The sequence below is a fragment of the Microcebus murinus genome, chromosome 2 (genome assembly GCF_040939455.1).
Source record: "Microcebus murinus isolate Inina chromosome 2, M.murinus_Inina_mat1.0, whole genome shotgun sequence".
NCBI lineage: Eukaryota > Metazoa > Chordata > Mammalia > Primates > Cheirogaleidae > Microcebus > Microcebus murinus.
The window spans coordinates 102414750-102432415 of record NC_134105.1 but is presented as its reverse complement, the minus strand read 5'-3'; the positions used below and the strand labels follow the sequence as shown (position 1 = coordinate 102432415).

Genomic DNA, 17666 nt, shown 5'->3' with positions numbered 1-17666 from the left:
AATCCATCCAGAGGTTTCTGTTTCAAAAGTAGAATTACCTCTAAATATAAACCCTTAAAAAACAGTCCCCTTGCTTTAAGTTGAAGCCTAAAACAGTGCATTAGAATCAGTTCTCACCAGTAACTTCCACCTAAAACTTTTTTCTGCAGGATGTAAGTTTTTTACAAAGTAATTAGTCTTTTAGAGAAAAGGATCAGGCGGGGTACAGTGGCTCACGCCTGTAATCCTAGCACTCTGGGAGGCCAAGGTGGGCGGATTGCTCAAAGTCAGGAGTTCAAAACCAGCCTGAGCAAGAGCAAGACCCGTCTCTACTATAAATAGAAAGAAATTAATTGGCCAACTAATATATATTGAAAAAATTAGCCGGGCATGGTGGTGCATGCCTGTAGTTCCAGCTACTTGGGAGGCTGAGGCAGCAGGATTGCTTGAGCCCAGGAGTTTGAGGTTGCTGTGAGCTAGGCTAACGCCATGGCACTCACTCTAGCCTGGGCAACAAAGCGAGACTCTGTCTCAAAAAAAAAAAAAAAAAAAAAAGAGAGAAGGATCAAAGCTCTAGGGAGATATGTCACTAATGCTTCCACCACACTCTGACTTGGCTCAAGGTCTCTGAATGAGTCACTTCCTGATACTTCCTCATTCACCTAAAACTGCATCCTCCTAATTCTGTCTCTACCACCTTTGTCTGAAAAGGCCTGACCTGGGGGCTTAGCCTAGGAGGCTCATGGGTAGCAGATTTGGAAAATGTTAGCATGTGAACAGGAATCCTGGCATAGCTGTCAACCAATTATGAGATCCAATGCAAGATATTTCACCTCCCCAGAGGGGCTGGGCCTCCTTCATAGGGTTGTCATACGGCAAAAAGAAGAGGAGATGCTCTAGTCTGTTGCTATGTCCGGATGGCCAAATTTATAACATAACATGCATTTACAATGCAGAGCTTCTGACTGCCAGGCCAGGCAAAGGGCTAGAATTACCACACATACTCTGCCCCCTTTGCTGAGGTTTACTGATTTACCCTGGCTGGTTCAGATCAACTGAAACAAACAAACACACCAAAGCTTTCCAACAGACAAGACTAATTTGCATGAGATGACTAAATGAGATTTTAATTATATTTTTAAAAACCAACGCAGACAAAATTAGCCAGGCACAGTGATCTCAGCTACTTGGGAAGATGAGGTGAGAGGATTGCTTGAGCCCAGAAGCTCAAGACCAGCTTCAAAAAGAAAAAGGCAGGAGGGTGATTAAACCTTGACCCTAACCCATCTACGCCAACAATTTCTTTAAAATAGGTGGGGTTAAACTGGATCATATCACCACCAAATTGGAGACATTCATATGTCTTCAAGGATCTTGATGATAAATTCAGTATGAAAATAAAATAGCCATTTAATTCAACAAGGTCCCAGCTCAGAAGGGCCTTGGCTTTTCTGGGAAACCAAGGAGTTGTTCATACTTGCTGCCTCAATGCCCACACTCACCCTAGACCTTATTCCAGCTGGCATCAGAGAAGTACAAATAGATCAGGTTCCCAGGTCCATAAATCCTTCCCCGGAGGCTAACTCAAGCAGCTGTGCCAGGGCACCATGACCATCCTGTTCTCGTTCCTGGGAATGATTTTCCTTTGGTTTTCCTTGATTAAACAAATGACAACATATCTGACCTTCAAGCCTCACAGGTAAACTAGAAGTAGTCTGGGCAAGAGGATAAAGCCAGCAACCTCCTATGGTTTTGAGGGAAGGTAAGATGGGATCTTGTCTGGATAAAGCCTAACAGAATGCTGGGCATAGAACATGTTTGTTTCCTTCCACATCACCCTTATTCAGGGAAGAGCCAATGAGAATACTGAATTCCCCTACTCTAAGCCCTTCTCTTGTTAGTGTCACACAGTCAATGCCAGATACCAGAAACAGACTTTACATCATCATATCAAGACCCAAAGGACACAGAATTGCTGGAAAGAGGAAATCTGGAGAGGCAGAAAACAGAATTTTGCTACTTTATTATCAACAGAACAGAATATAAAGAGATCACCCTGCCTAGTCTCTCACCTCAAGGAAGAACCCCACTTAAACCATTCCACATGAGGGAAACTCTTTTGTTTGTGAAGAAGCCCAAACTAGTTTTTATACAATATGCCTCAGGAAGTCTGACTCCAGTGTACCTTAGTGTTCTCTTAACCACAAGATTATTTACTGCATCAATCATGTAACATTAAGCTGTCTAATCTAAATCCTACTTGCTGCAATTTTAAGCCTGCTTTCTATTCACCTACCAACGGCAGAACCTGCAAACTACAGGTCATGCTCTACTGGCTAAGAGCTCGCATGGACTTGGTTACAGTTGTTCTCTTCTCTGCTCTGGATTAAATTCCAATCCTTTTAGCCTTGCCTCATAAATCTAAAATTTTTAAATCTATGTGCTTTTTCACTCTGACAATTGCCTTTTAGCTTCAGAATCTGGAAGTAGAGAAACAACTTTAGTTAAAGGATGACCAATTCACTGAGAGTAAAAAGGGAGGTGTAAATATATTTGGAGAACAAGGTGATCCAGCTCTGGTTAAAGAGTCTCATACTACCCCAGTTAAACTACAAGTTCCACCATATTCCCAGATCATATATGAGCAGGGTTTGTGGGTCCAGAGAGGGTGTCTTACCTTCTGGGCTTGGGCAGGTTCAGTAAGAACAAGAGTAAAGAGGCCCAGGCAGATTTCCTCATGCTGGGGGGGCCCTTTGCATACCTGGAATGTGAGGATGAGAAAAAAACTAGTTGTCACTCATAGGTAGAAAGTTCTCGACATCTGCTTAACATGCAAAAGGTAATCACCAACTCTTAAATCTGATGATTTCGTCCTCTTAAAAGGGATAAGGAAGCCAGGTGCGATGACTCACACCTGTAGTCTTAATGACTCAGGAGACTGAGGGGGGAGAATCACTTGAGCCCAGGAACTTAAGGATGCAGTGAAATACAATTGTGCCTGTGACTAGTCACTGCACTCCAGCCAAGACAACATAGTGAGACCTTGTCTCTTAAAAAAAAATAAGGCCTCATGCCTGTAATCCTAGCACTCTGGGAGGCCAAGGCGGGAGGATCACTCAAGGTTAGGAGTTCAAAACCAGCCTGAGCAAGAGTGAGACCCCATCTCTACTATAAATAGAAAGAAATTAATAGGCCAACTAAAAATATATAGAAAAAATTAGCCAGGTATGGTGGTGCATGCCTGTAGTCCCAGCTACTTGGGAGGCTGAGGCAGAAGGATTGCTTGAGCCCAAGAGTTTGAGGTTGCTGTGAGCTAGGCTGACACCACGGAACTCTAGCCTGGGCAACAGAGTGAGACTCTGTCTCAAAAAATAAATAAATAAAATAAAAAATAAAAATAAAAAGGAGGGAGGGGGCCTGGCGCAGTGGCTCATGCCTATAATCTTAGCACTCTGGGAGGCTGAGGCAGGCGGATCCCTCGAGATCAGGAGTTCAAAACCAGCCTGAGCAAGAGCAAGACCCCGTCTCTACTATAAATAGAAAGAAATTAATTGACCAACTAAAAATATATAGAAAAAATTAGCCAGGCATGGTGTCACATGCCTGTAGTCCAAGCTACTCAGGAGGCTGAGGCAGAGGATTGCTTGAGCCCAGGAGTTTGAGGTTGCTATGAGATAAGCTGACTCCACAGCATTCTAGCCTGGGCAACAAAGCGAGACTCTGTCTCAAAAAAAAAGGAGGGAGGGGATGAGGCAGCTGTTTTAGGAAAGAGGTGGAAGGAAGGGATAAATTCTTGCTTCCTCCAAAAGTTTGGAGCATAACAGAGGCAGAAAATAAAGAATGTTTAAAGTGGAAAAAACCAAAACAAAAAATCCTACTCTACTACCACCTTTATCAGAACTTAACAGCCTTCAGCAAAAAGAGAGTTGCAAAGAGTCAGTCATGGAATAACAAGCACATCCACCAAACTGTTACCATGGGCAAATCATTGAACTTCTGAAATTTGTAAAGTGAAGACACAGTAAGAATAATATAGGTTGAGCATCCCTAATCCACAAATCGGAAATGCTCCAAACTCTAAAATTTTCTGAGTGCCAACATGACACAAGTAGAAAATTCCACAACAGATCTCATGTGATGGGTCACAGTCAAAACTTTGTTTCATGTGCAAAATTATTAAAAATAATGTATAGGCTGGGTGTGGTGGCTCATGCCTATAACCCTAGCACTTTGGGAGGCCTAGGTGGGAGGATCACTTGAGGCCAAGAGTTCTAGATCACTCTGAGCAACATAGCAAGACCCCATCTCTACAAATAAATTAAAAGGAAAAATCAGTTGGGTGCAGTGGCACATGCCTGTAGTCCTAGCTACTTGGGAGACTGAGGCAGAAGGATTGCTTGAGCCCAACAGTTTGAGGTTGCAGTGAACTATGATTGTGCCAGTATACTCCAGCCTGGGAGACAGAGTAAAACCCTGTTTCTGGAAAAAAAAAAAAAATGTATAAAGCTAGGTGCAGTGGTGTACCTACAGCCTCAGGTACTTGGGGAGGCTGAGGCAGGAAGATCTCTTGAGGCCAGAAGTTTAAGGTTTCAGTGTGCCATTATTATACCCATGAGTAGTCACTGCACTCCAGCCTAGGCAACCCCCATGGCAAGGCCCCATCTCTATAAAAATAAAAAGTTCTTAAAGATGTCCAATTTTCCAAGAGAGAGGCTTCCAAAGTAAGAGAGAGGAGCTGGGAAACCTAGTTCTGGGAGCCAAGATATGAACCTCAGTCCCCTAGCTACTTAGCATTTCCATCATTTTGGCCATGACTCAGGGCTTTCACAGCAGCAGAAATGGCTGTGGGAAAAGCACTCTACTTACGTAGGCATTGAGGGCATCATTGGCCTCTCTCTCAGAGACACCAGCAGTCATCGACGTCACAATGCTCATACACCTTTCCAACCTCTGGGAAGGGGTGAGAAAAAAAATGAAAAGTGTGTCATAACACCATCTAGGAAGTGCTTCTGGCCCTAAAAAATTTAAAAATTCAAACCTGATCATGCCTACAGATATAACTGCCAGTTACGAGTAAAGTTACCATGGGAATATAACCAGCAAAATCCACAATGTGGAAACCATGACAGGTGACCTGATTTCTTTAACACATAAATTTCAAGGAAAAAAGGCACGGGGAACCCATATATTAAGAGACCCAAGGCCGGGCGCTGTGGCTCACGCCTGTAATCCTAGCTCTTGGGAGGCCGAGGCGGGCGGATTGCTCAAGGTCAGGAGTTCAAAACCAGCCTGAGCAAGAGCGAGACCCCGTCTCTACTATAAATAGAAAGAAATTAATTGGCCAACTGATATATATATAAAAAAATTAGCCGGGCATGGTGGCTCATGCCTGTAGTCCCAGCTACTCGGGAGGCTGAGGCAGAAGGATCACTCGAGCCCAGGAGTTTGAGGTTGCTGTGAGCTAGGCTGACGCCACGGCACTCACTCTAGCCTGGACAACAAAGCGAGACTCTGTCTCAAAAAAAAAAAAAAAAAAAAAAAAAAGAGACCCAAGATTATAACCCATTGAATAAAATAAGAATTCACGACTATAATCCTAGCACTCTGGGAGGCCAAGACGGGAGGATCACTTGAGGTCAGGAGTTAGAGACCAGCCTGAGGAAGAATGAGACCCTGCCTCTACTAAAAATAGAAACAATTAGCCAGGTGCAGTGATGGTGATGCGGCCTATAGTCCCAGCTACTGGGAAGGCTGAGGTAGTAGGATTGCTTGAGCACCAGAGTTTGAGGTTGCTGTGAGCTGGGCCAATGCCACAGCACTCTACTAAGGGCAACACAGTGAGACTCTGTCCCCCAAAAAAACAAAACAAAAAGAATTCACGAGTCTATTCTGATAGATAAATACATAATAAAGGAGAAGGGAAAGCTCTCTCTTATAGTACAATGCCAACTAATAAACACAGAAAGAATGGAGGAAGTAATAGTTGATTCAGGCAAACATCATCAATGGATGCTAAAACCAGTAGTTGAAACTTTCAGGAAAAAGATGATATTTACATAGGTTCAAAATACTTATTAACTACAAAGGGAAAATAATAACTGTAGGAAATACTGGAGGATATCACCTGAAGCAAGTGACCTAAGTTAATATCACCAATAATGAAACAAACTGACACCATGTGCCTCTGATATGATACACTAAAAAAGATTAACATCATTTTTATGGTTTTCTTACCAAAAATGCATAAATTGAGTCTATTCATCAAGAAATTTGAGGCCGGGTGTGGTGGCTCACGCCTGTAATCCTAGCACTCTGGGAGGCAGAGGCGGGCGGATTGCTCAAGGTCAGGAGTTCGAAACCAGTCTGAGCAAGAGTGAGACCCCGTCTCTACTATAAATATTAAGAAATTAATTGGCCAACTAAAAATATATAGAAAAAATTAGCTGGGCATGGGTGGCGCCTGCCTGTAGTCCCAGCTACTCAGGAGGCTGGCGCAGTAGGATTGCTTGAGCCTAGGAGTCTGAAATTGCTGTGAGCTAGGCTGACGCTGTGAGTCTCACTATGTTGTTCAGGCTATGTTGTTCAGGCACTATGTTGTTCTAGCCTGGGCAGCAGAGTGAAACTCTGTCTCAAAAAAAATAAAATAAAAGAAAGAAAAAAACGAGAAATTTCAGCTAGGCACAGTGGCTTACACCTGTAATCCTAACACTCGGGAGGCCGAGGCAGGAAGATCATTTGAGCTCAGGAGTTCGAGACCAGCCTGAGCAAGAGCGAGACCCTGTCTCTAAGAAAAATAAAAAATTATCCAGGTGTCATGGCACACGCCTGTAGTCTCAGCTACTCAACAGACTGAGGCAGGAGGATTGCTTGAGCCCAGGAGTTGGAGGTTGCAATGAGCTGTGATGACGTCACTGCACTATATATAGCCTGGGCAACAGAGCGAGATCTTGTCTCAAAAAAAAAAAAAAAAGAAAGAAAGAAGGAAAGAAAGAAATTTCAGATAACTCAAATGAAGTCAAAAATCTTTAAGGTAGGTCTTCCGCATGTAACCAGCTAAGCAATCCCCATTAAAGCGCTGTCAGAAAAAAAAAAAAAAAAAAAAATCTTTAAGGTCATGAAAGACAAAAACAGATTAAGAATCTGTTCCAGATCACAGAATAATAAAGAGATATGACACTTAAATACAATGTGTGAGCCTAGACTACTATAATGGACACTATTGGGACAACTGATAACATCTGAATATGCACTATAAATTAGAAAATAATAACATATCAGTGTTAAATGATCCAATCTTAATAACAGAACAGTGGTTATATATGAGGAGATTCTTTTTTTTTTGAGACAGAGTCTTACTCTGTTGCCTGGGCTAGGGTGACATGGTGTGTCAGCCTAGCTCACAGTAACCTCAAACTCCAGGGCTCAAGCAATCCTGCCTCAGCCTCCTAAGTAGCTGGGACTACAGGCATGTGCCACCATGCCCGGCTAATTTTTTTTTTCTCTCTCTCTCTATATATATTTTTAGTTGGCCAATTAATTCCTTTCAATTTTCAGTAGAGATGGGGTCTCGCTCTTGCTCAGGCTGGTTTCAAACTCCTGACCTTGGGCGATCTGCCCACCTTGGCCTCCCAGAGTGCTAGGATTACAGGTGCAAGCCATGGTGCTCGGCCAAAAGGAGATTCTTCTTCTTAGGAAATATACCTTGAAATATTTAAATCTAAAAGGGCATCATGCTGCAGCTTACTTTTAAAAGGTTAGAATAAGAATATGTATAAAGATGACAAAACAAATGTGGCAAATATTAATAATCAATGAATCAGGGTAAAGAGTATATGAGAGTCCTATGTATTATACTTTTTAAGTTTGAAATTATTTAACTTATTTCTATTTTACTTCATTTTTAAAAATTTTAAACAGTGTCTCGCTCTGTCACCCAGGCTGGAGTGCAGTGGAACAATCATAGCTCACTGTAATGTCAAACTCCTGGGTTCAAGTGATCCTTCCAATTAGCTAGGACTATGGATGTGTGTCACCATGCTCAGCTAATTTTTTAAAAAATTTTTTGTAGAGGCCGGGAGTGGTGGCTCACGCATGTAATCCTAGCACTCTAGGAGACCAAGGCGAGCGGATCATTTGAGCTCAGGAGTTCGAGACCAGCCTAAGCAACAGTGAGACCAGGTCTCTACTTAAAAAATAGAAAGAAATTAGCTGGACAACTAAAAACATATAGAAAAAAATATTAGCTGGGCATGGTGGCACATGCCTGCAGTCCCAGCTACTCGGGAGGCTGAGGCATTAGGATTGCTTGAGCCCAGGAGTCTGAGGTTGCTATGAGCTAGGCTGATGCCATGACACTCTAGCCCGGGCAACAGAGTGAGACTCTGTCTCCAAAAAATTTTTTTTTGTAGAGACGGAGTCTCACTATGTTGTTGAGGCTGATCTTGAATTTCTGGGCTCAAGCGATCCTCCTTGTGCTGGGATTAAAGGCTGGCCTTGAAATTATTTTAAAATAAAAAGTTATTATAAAATTAAAGAAACATATCAACTAAATATAAGGTGTGGACCTCATTTGATTACTGATTTGAACAAACCAACTATAAGGGCCGGGTATGGTGACTCATCACTGTAATTCTAGCACTCTAAGAGGCTGAGGTGGGCAGATCGTTTGAGCTCGAGTTAGAGACCGGCCTAAGCAAGAGCGAGACCTCATCTCTACTAAAAAAATAGAATGAAATTAGCTGGGCAACTAAAACATATATATATATAAAATTTAGCCAGCATGGTGGTGCATGCCTGTAGTCCCAGCTACTCAGGAGGCTGAGGCAGCAGGATTACTTGAGCCCAGGAGTTTGAGGTTGCTGTGAGCTAGGCTGACGCCATACCACAACACTCTAGCCAGGGCAACAGAGTAAGACTCTGTCAAAAAAAAGAGAGAGAAATCTGAACACTGAGTATTATTTCTATTAAGAAATTATTTCACAATAGCCAAGATAGGGAAAAAAAAAAAAAAAGAAAGAAATTATTGTTAATGTTTTTAGGTATAAGTATTGTGGCTAAGTTTTTAAAAGTCTGTCTCATATACATACATATAAAGTATTTACAAATGTAATGATGGATCTTAGATTTACTTCAAAATAATCCAGAGGCAGCAGAGGGGAAATAAAACAAAATTGTTGAATCCAGTGCTTAAATTAAAAAAAAAAACAAAAAACAAACATGCTGTCTCCCCAGCAGAGAGAGCAAGCCTCTACTCTCAGTGGAGTAGATTTTCTATATTTCCTAAATAAAACTTGCTTTCACTTTAAAAGAAAAAAAGACAAGAATGTCATGTGCCACATGGAGATTATATTATTCTCTTCCTTTTTTTTTTTTTCTTTTTTTTGATCCAGAGTCTCGCTTTGTTGCCCAGGCTAGAGTGCCGTGGCATCAGCCTAGCTTACAGCAACCTCAAACTCCTGGGCTCAAGCAATCCTCCTGCCTCAGCCTCCCAAGTATCTGGGACTACAGGCATGTGTCACCATGTGCCACTAATTTTTTCTATGTATTTTTAGTTGGCCAATTAATTTCTTTATAGTACAGACGGGGGGGGGGGTCGTCTCGCTCTTGCTCAGGCTGGTTTCGAACTCCTGACCTCAAGCAATCTGCCCGCCTCAGCCTCCCAGAGTGCTAGGATTACAGGCGTGAGCCACCGCACCCGGCCTATTCTCTTCCTTTTTATGTTCAAAATGTTCCCCCAAAATGTTACAAACAAACTTAAAAAATGACAGCATAAAGAAAGGAAAGGAGTGATGGAGAACAAACGACCAAACTAAAACCTGCCAGGGTCTCTAGTTAAACAAAGGTAGGGATAGCTGCATTAAAGCCTACCCAAGGGCCATTCCAGTTTCACAGGCCAACTCTAACATGGCATGTGCTCAACATTCTAAGGAGATCTTGGTCACTGGTCCCTGTTCTGAAGAAGCAATGCTGATAAAATCCTGACAAAATGTTATCTCACGTTCAGTCAGTGAATCTTTCCATTATCATCACCTAAACTACTTCCTGCGGCCTTTAAAACTTTATCTTCCAGGCCGGGAGTGGGATTGGTGGCTCATGCCTGTAATCCTAACACTCTGGGAGGCCTAAGGGGGCGGATTGCTCCAGGTCAGGAGTTCAAAACCAGCCTGAGCAAGAGCGAGATCCCGTCTCTACTATAAATAGAAAGAAATTAATTGGCCAACTAATATATATAGAAAAAATTAGCCGGGCATGGTGGCACATGCCTGTAGTCCCAGCTACTTGGGAGGCTGAGGCAGCAGGATTGCTTGAGCCCAGGAGTTTGAGGTTGCTGTGAGCGAGGCTGACGCCACGGCACTCACTCTAGCCTGGGCAACAAAGCGAGACTCTGTCTCAAAAAAAAAAAAAATTTATCTTCCAGACTAAGCCAAAAACTGTTTAAGGAAAACCAATTCCCAGTGACAATGATGCTGGCAAAACAGAGGAAAAGGCAGGCTGGTTTCCTTCCACCTGATTTTTTTTTTTTTTTTTTAGAGGTAGGGCATCGCTTATATTGGCTGGGCTGGTCTCAAACTCCTGGCTTCAGGTGATCCTCCTGCCTCAGCCTCCCAAGGTGCTGGGATTATAGGCCACTGTTCCTCTTCCACCTGATCTTAAAGGTCAAACATCTTACTGAGAAGTGATTCTATTGCAGCATTTTAAGAAACTGACATATAAGGACAATGGGGAAAAGACCTAAGAATGAAAGACAATCATGTTTCTCCTTTGACCATCACTCTCAGGTTGTCTATGTCCATCCTATGTAAAAGTATAAGGTGGCACAGGGTAGAACTCAGTGTTAAGTCAAGGAACTCCCATAGCTATAAAACTTCAACCTAACATAAACCCTTCTGAACAAAGTTAGGAATAACAACAACAAAAAAAGCCCAAAGCTGCTTGGGTTTGAAAGTACTACATCAGTCAGGTATGAGTATTCCCCCAAATTAGGTCAGATCAGCAGTTTGGCCTCAATAAACAGCACTTGCGTACTTGTGAAAAAGAAGTGTGAGATCACATGAAAGTTGAGCTGTGACTCTCACAACCCACCTTTTCCACAAGCTCTGAGATCCATCATTACCTAGTCCAACTCCTATATAAGGTGAGGGGAGGAAAAACTTCAGACTGGATTTTCTCTTTTTAAATCTTATCCTTCTCTACCCAAGATAGTTATCAAGGACTGGAGAATCAATTATTTCAGCTGCTAGGTCCCAACTGTCCTTGCTGGGAGATCTAGTGGGAAGCCTGTATCCAGCCTACGTTAACAAGCAGTTTTAAGAGTAGAGAGAGATGGTGAACAAACAGTAGCACAGCATCCTAAAATTCTAAATATTGCTTCCATCAAAGGGAGAAATCTCTACTGAAACAACAGAGTAGAGAGGCAAGAGAAGGCAAACAGCAGCTAACTAAAGAGCAGTGACTGACAGGAAACACAGTATAGAAGGAATCCTCCACCGCTTGCTAGCCTTAGGCTAATCTTCAGTTATGTAGCCTCTCTAAACCTGGTTTTCTTATCTGAAAAATAGAGATAATGTTTAAACTGTTGTGCCTGTAATCCCAGTTGCACAAGAGGCTGAGGCAGAAGGATCACTTGAGTTTAAGAGTTTGAGACCAGCCTGGGTAACACAGTGAGATCCCTGTCTCAAAGCAAAAAAGGGAGATAACGTCTGTATCATAGGGTTGCTGTGAGGATTAGACAAGACATCATATGTGAAAGCACCTAGCATACAGCCTCAGAATTAGACTCTGTTCAATTTGTAGGAAGCTCAGCAATTTGTACAACTAAATCGATGAGGACCAGACCCCATCCCTCTATACCCTGCCACTACCTCTAATGGCATGTCCTTAAAGATTCCTAAAAACTGGGTGGGTATGGTGGCTCACACCTGTAATCGTAGCACTTTGGAAGGCCAGGAGTTTGAGACCAGCCTGAGCAACATAGTTAGACGCCATGTCTACAAAAAATACAAAAATTAGCCAAGCATGGTGGTGTGCACCTGTAGTCCTAGCTACTCAGGAGACTGAGGCAGGAGGATCACTTGAACCCAGGAGTCTGAGGCTGCAGTGAGCTTTGATCATGTCACTGTACTCCAGCTTGCATGACAGAGTGAGATGCTGTCTTTAAAAAAAAAAATTATGGGAGGGGGGGAAATGGGCATTTATTGAAACCTTAAAATCTGTACCCCCATAATATGCCGAAATAAAAAAAAAATTATGAAAACTAACTCCTACCACAGGACATGGATAAGTCTCTGATCAGGCTGAAAGCACTCTCTCCTACCTACCTTCTGACTAATATACCCTGTATCAAGATTCTGCAAAGCTGGCTACATAGCTTTATGGGCTAGCTGAGTCTCTGGCTGTGATCTAATACTCAAGAGACCTTGGACTGAACAGTTTCTCTAGGCCCCTCCCCGGCTCAGAAGCTTTAGTCAATTCTATGCGTCACTGCCCAGTGAAGGAGAAAAGTAGCCTCTTGGAACAGAGAGGCCCAGCTAAGGATGTAGAAAGTGGAAGAGTCCAGAATTTGGGTAGGTGGATAAATGCAATGAGGAAAGAAATGTGAATGCCAGTCCTTTTTTGGCAATAGAAGTAAAGATGCTACTATTCTTCCTGAACTACAGAAATTACTTTTCTAAACAGGGATGGGAGAACTTATTATAAATCATTCAGGGTGACAGAAGGACCATGTCCTCTCAAAGACAGCCACAAGAAACCAGATACCTACAATCAAGTAACAGTACCCCTCTTCCTTCAGACTCTAGAGTCCCTTAGTAAAGATCATACATGCAGTTGCCAGCAATCGCTGGCAGAATGGCTCCGTTCAAAGTAAGCCCTCCATGACAGCACCTAGGCTGAGTAAATATTTACCATCTCTAGGAGCTACTGGACTAATTTTTCTAGTAGTAAGACTACCTGACCATGGTTTCCATGACAGCAACAGTAGATAGAACGGGGGAGGAAGGGGGAAAGCCTTTCTGTTTGCCAATGTATATCCAAAGCTAGAGGCTCAAGTTGGAGGTACCCCTCTCACCTTTCCATTTCCCCTCCCTCAGCCAGGTGAATATACAGTTTGGTTAAAAGTGTATAATAAATACTGCTGCCCTTGTGGGAAGTCGGTGGCCCTGAGGGATTACACCATCTTCAGAAAAGGAAGATACAATAAAACCTACAAAATCCCCAAAGACCTGTATCGGTAAGGAGTTATCAAACAAACTGGGTTCCAAGTATTCTATAACCAAGAGTCACTTCTATACAAAATGATGATTTAAGGGGACAAAAATTAGAAATGAAACTCATTCCCTAGAAATACCTCACAGAAAGGACTTGGATTATTCCTTAGGAAAAACCTGGTAGCGTCATTACCTCTAACCAAATGCAACCCTGAGAACTATCCATAGCTTAAGAGGAAATTCTGACTTCTAGGACCACAGCTCCTGCTTTCAACCTGACTTCCAAGTGACTGGAAGTTATTCCCCCCTTGGCAGAATAACCAGGAGCTGCAAAGGCTCATGAGACTAGGAACTACATGTTCTAAACTCCTTCAATCTCTGGCACTATTTTTATCTCATTCCCTCCCCAGACTGGGATGGGGATGGGCAAGAAGACTTCCGCCTTCAAAGGGAGGAACAGGGCCAAAGAGAAGAAAGGATATAACAAATGCTCCCCAGGGTAGAAGAGTTATAGTGCTTCATACTCCAGACCTCTAAAGGTTCTTTCCTAATCACACCCAGCTATGATGACCCTAGTCTCTTCAGTACACCTTTTACCTTCCTTGTGGGTATGTTAACTCAAGCCTTTGGATGATACGCTCTGAAAAGCAGACTTTGGATCTCTCCCATTCTATTTTCCTACCAGACTCAGCACACAGTAAGCATATATGGTCAGAAAGCTACCTCTGTGTTCCTGGGCAATGGGTAGATCTGTGATGGAAAATAACCAAGCCAGAACAAGCAGAGGTCGGTCGGTCAACACCAGGTTTTGGTAACTTCTGTGTGCAGAGATCTGTGGGGAGACCCAGAGGAAGAAGCCAGTAAGTCTTGCCCTCAGAGACACTCTGGTCTAGTGGGGATAACAGAACCACACACAAGGGGGAAAAATAGCGTGACAAGGCTTGCTGGAAAATTCAAAAGCAAAGGACAAAGGGCAAAGAAGTAAAAGGGGGCAGTTTGAGACATGCTAGGAAATATCCACATCATGAAGGAGATCAGAAAAGAAAGAGACCCTCCTTCTCCCTTCTGCCTGGAAACAGCTGAAGTTCATTTTCAGACAGTCTAAAAAAGCAAGAAAATAAATGCTTCCTCTCTTTGGCGGTCTCCTCCTGCTATATCATTTGATTTACTAGCAAATACGTCACTGCTCAGAACAGGATGCTTACTGTCCTGTGGTACAAATTAAAGCAGAGACACAATGATCCCTCTAAGAATCATGATGGGGATTCCAATCCTTGGGATCTTTCCCCCTCCCCCCAAACTGGTGGAGGGATCAAAAGCAGCCAACTATTGACTTTCTAGAGCTCCAGTGCTAGAATTAGGCTCAATTAATACTGACAATGACAGTGGCCATCTCTAAAAAAGTGGATAATTCAAATTGCCAGGCAATCCTAAAATAATTTTCATTTGTTTTGGGAATACATTACTTTTAGAAGTATTATTTACACTCCTAATTATATCTACCTTAGTTGATAAAAAGAGAGAACAGAAAACAAATTCTGATTTATCTAAATGCACATAGAATTGAGGAAAAGCATGGTGAGAAGCCAGACTGTGAGTAGACATTCGCTGGTGGATAATCCACGAAGTTGCTATACAACCACCTCTTGATTCACAAAGTTCATTTTTACATGTATTTTCTATCACCTTGTATCTGAACATTTTTTTCAAATCTAAACTCTGAGTTTCACTTATCTGCCTGCCCACCCTCTAATATCTGATAAAGAACAATAACAAAGTCAGAAGTAGGGAAATGGCCAGTGAAGAGCCAAGGTCTGTTAATTTCCTCATCTTGTCTCTGGATAACCACTGAGTTGAATGTACGAGGCCTTACAAAGAGTTGATCATGTCCCACTTCTGGGTCTCATATACCTAAGTGTGTCACCTCCTGTGTAGCAGTGGAAAAGCATACATATCAAGTCTGGACTGGCAGGGGCAAGAGGAACAAGTGGGGGAGGGAAGGAGTCCCCTAGTCCCCATTCAGGTCCATCATATTGCCTCACTCCACCCTCTTTCTCAGCACATGTATGTTCTCTCCTCTGTGTGTGAGCTATCTGGTTCTGAAGGAATCTCCTAGGCCTCATTCACCCTCTCATCCCACGCTGTAGCTGATGCCTCCAAACTAAACACTACTCACTTTTCTTTAAGTCTTCACTCATTCTAAATGCCCAGCTGACATAACTGGCAATTGGCTGTGTCTACATGAAGTCCATGAAACCACTTAACAAGAGGGTCCAAGGTCTGTTGCCCGCTCCTATCAGCCGCAAACACCTACACAAACACACGTTACTTCTCAACTCAACATATGACCTAAGTCTGAAACAGGGCTGATAATAAAAATAGCTGTGGTATGTATGTGGGAACAGAATATCAAAAATAAATTCAGTAAATCTGGATGCTATGCCCCTTCCTTCGTCAATGCCCCCCACCCATTTTCATACTGGTGGCTGCTGTTTCTATGACAACCTGTCCAGGAAGTTGGCCCACACTTCTTCCTTCAGGAGCAGGAAGCTGGAGCAGTTTGTGTTGCTTCAGAAAAAACTTGAAGGCCTCCTCCCCCAACCCCCACCCTCACCCCACATCCACTCCAGTATCCCTCCTCAACCCAATTTCTTAACTCCCTTTCCCACCCCCCACACCTACCTCCTCTAACTCATCCTTGGCATCCAAACTGGTTGAAAGTAGCAGCCTCCCCCCTCCTGGGGCTCCTGCTCCCGCTCCTCCTCCTCCACCTCCCGCTGCTCCCGAAGCAGCTGCTGCTGCTGTCCCTTTTCCCTTCTGTAACTCCATGGCTGCAGCCAGGAGACAGGAAAAGGTCAGGGAGTGGATGGGTGGAGAGTCCTAGAAATGGGGAACTCTGGGTTGCCAGGGACCGGGAGCAAGAGGAACAAGTGGGGGAGAGGGGGCAAGGGTCCCTGTCCTCTCCACTCCTCCCTCCAAAAGGCCGCGCCTGCGGAGCGGGTGAAGGCGGACGGTCCTCTAGGTCCTGACTTTGCAGTGGCAGTGCTGAAGGAAAGCCGTTAGCGCCGAAGTATAGTGGGTAAAGGTCTGTGCCCCTATGGGAAGGGCAGGAGAGGCTTCCGCCCCTGAAGTGGTGGACCCTAAGAGCTTCTGACACTAAGAGAAGGGAAAACCCTAAGTTTCTACCCCGTTTCCTGGTGGGGGGAAAAGAGGAGTCCTGCCCCTGAAGTAGGGGGTAGGAAACCTTCCTGGCTGGTGCCCCAAGGGTTGGGGAGCGAGGCTTCTTTGGATCCGGCCCCTAAGGGGTGAAGGTGAGGCAGTAAGCGCTATAGGAGGACACGGAGGACCAGCTTCTCCCCACACCACACAGAGGCGGCCATGGTGGAAGGGCGGGGGGTAGGAAGGCTGAGGGCGATGGCGGGGGGAGGGGGAGAAATCGTCGAGGCCCGCGCCGGAAGTGAGCAGTCGCTGCCCCTGCCCTCCGCCAATAGCGGCTTCCGCGGTGGCGCCGAGTCTCCAAGGAGTAGGAAGACCACGGCTGACAGGCCTTTTCTCCGACTGCCAATTGCCTTGAAGAGAAAAGAGCCCGGTCTGATGGATACCCAGCATGCCCAATCGCATCCCGATTTTGCTCTTGGGGGGCGGGACGACCGACACCCGGTTGGGTGGGAGTCCAAGGCGATGAGGAAGGAGAGAGGCTGCGCCTGCGTACACCGGTGCGCATGCGCGATGTCGCCCTCTGCTCTCTACCTCCTTCTAGAACTTCGTTGGGTGCTGGAACTGAGGCGCTCTCGCTGGGTGGCTCTGGGAGACACGAAGCTTAGCCACGAATTGGCAATGCAGGGAGAGGGAGCGGAGCCCTAACCCTTAAACAATCAGAGCAAGCGCCATCAGATGGTATGGAGCCAGCCCCCAGGGCTAAAAGTGCATCACCTGTGTGTGCTCACGCAAGAGCAGTTATCAGCCAGACTTTGCAAAAAAGTGCTTTGACCCACTTGTGCAAAACAGATCATTAGAATCATTCCAGCACTAGCTGTAGCAAAAATTCGCTGAATGATGGAATCGTCTTCATCTTTGAGTATTGGAGACTGACCCATGTCACTGAAGTCATTGTACTCTCACCCATAATCCATTGTAGAACGTTCTAAAGTGTTGTGAACGCATTGTAGCCTTGAATGCCTGTGAATCCATTTTTACTTATTGGTTCCTCACTTGTGCATCTCAATAGCATTTTCCGTTTTTTTCAGGAGTACTGTAGGATTCTCTTATACAGATCCAAAGACAGATCATATTTCACTATTTTTAATACCTGCTTTAAAAAGAATTATTACCCAGGCGTGGTGGCACGTGCCTGTAGTCCCAGCTATTTGGGAAGCTGAGTGAGGAGGATCACTTGAGCCCAGGAATTTAGGGTTACTGTGAGCTATGATGAGGCCACTGCTCTCTAGCCTGGGCAACAGAGCAGGAGACCCTGTCTCAGTA

The 17666-nt window shown here is 44.1% G+C and overlaps 1 protein-coding gene across 1 annotated transcript in view; it reads right to left on the bottom strand.

Annotated features, from left to right (window-relative positions):
• INTS3 (integrator complex subunit 3) overlaps nt 1-16607 on the bottom strand; it is a 45382-nt gene extending 28775 nt beyond the window's left edge. The window contains exons 1-3 of the mRNA XM_012791227.3: nt 15867-16607; nt 4846-4929; nt 2657-2740 (exon numbers count right to left, since the gene is read on the bottom strand). Coding sequence (XP_012646681.1) covers nt 2657-2740; nt 4846-4929; nt 15867-16013 — 315 coding nt within the window. The 5' untranslated portion in view covers nt 16014-16607. The remainder of the gene's footprint in view (nt 1-2656; nt 2741-4845; nt 4930-15866) is intronic.
• Nucleotides 16608-17666: the final 1059 nt, after the last annotated feature.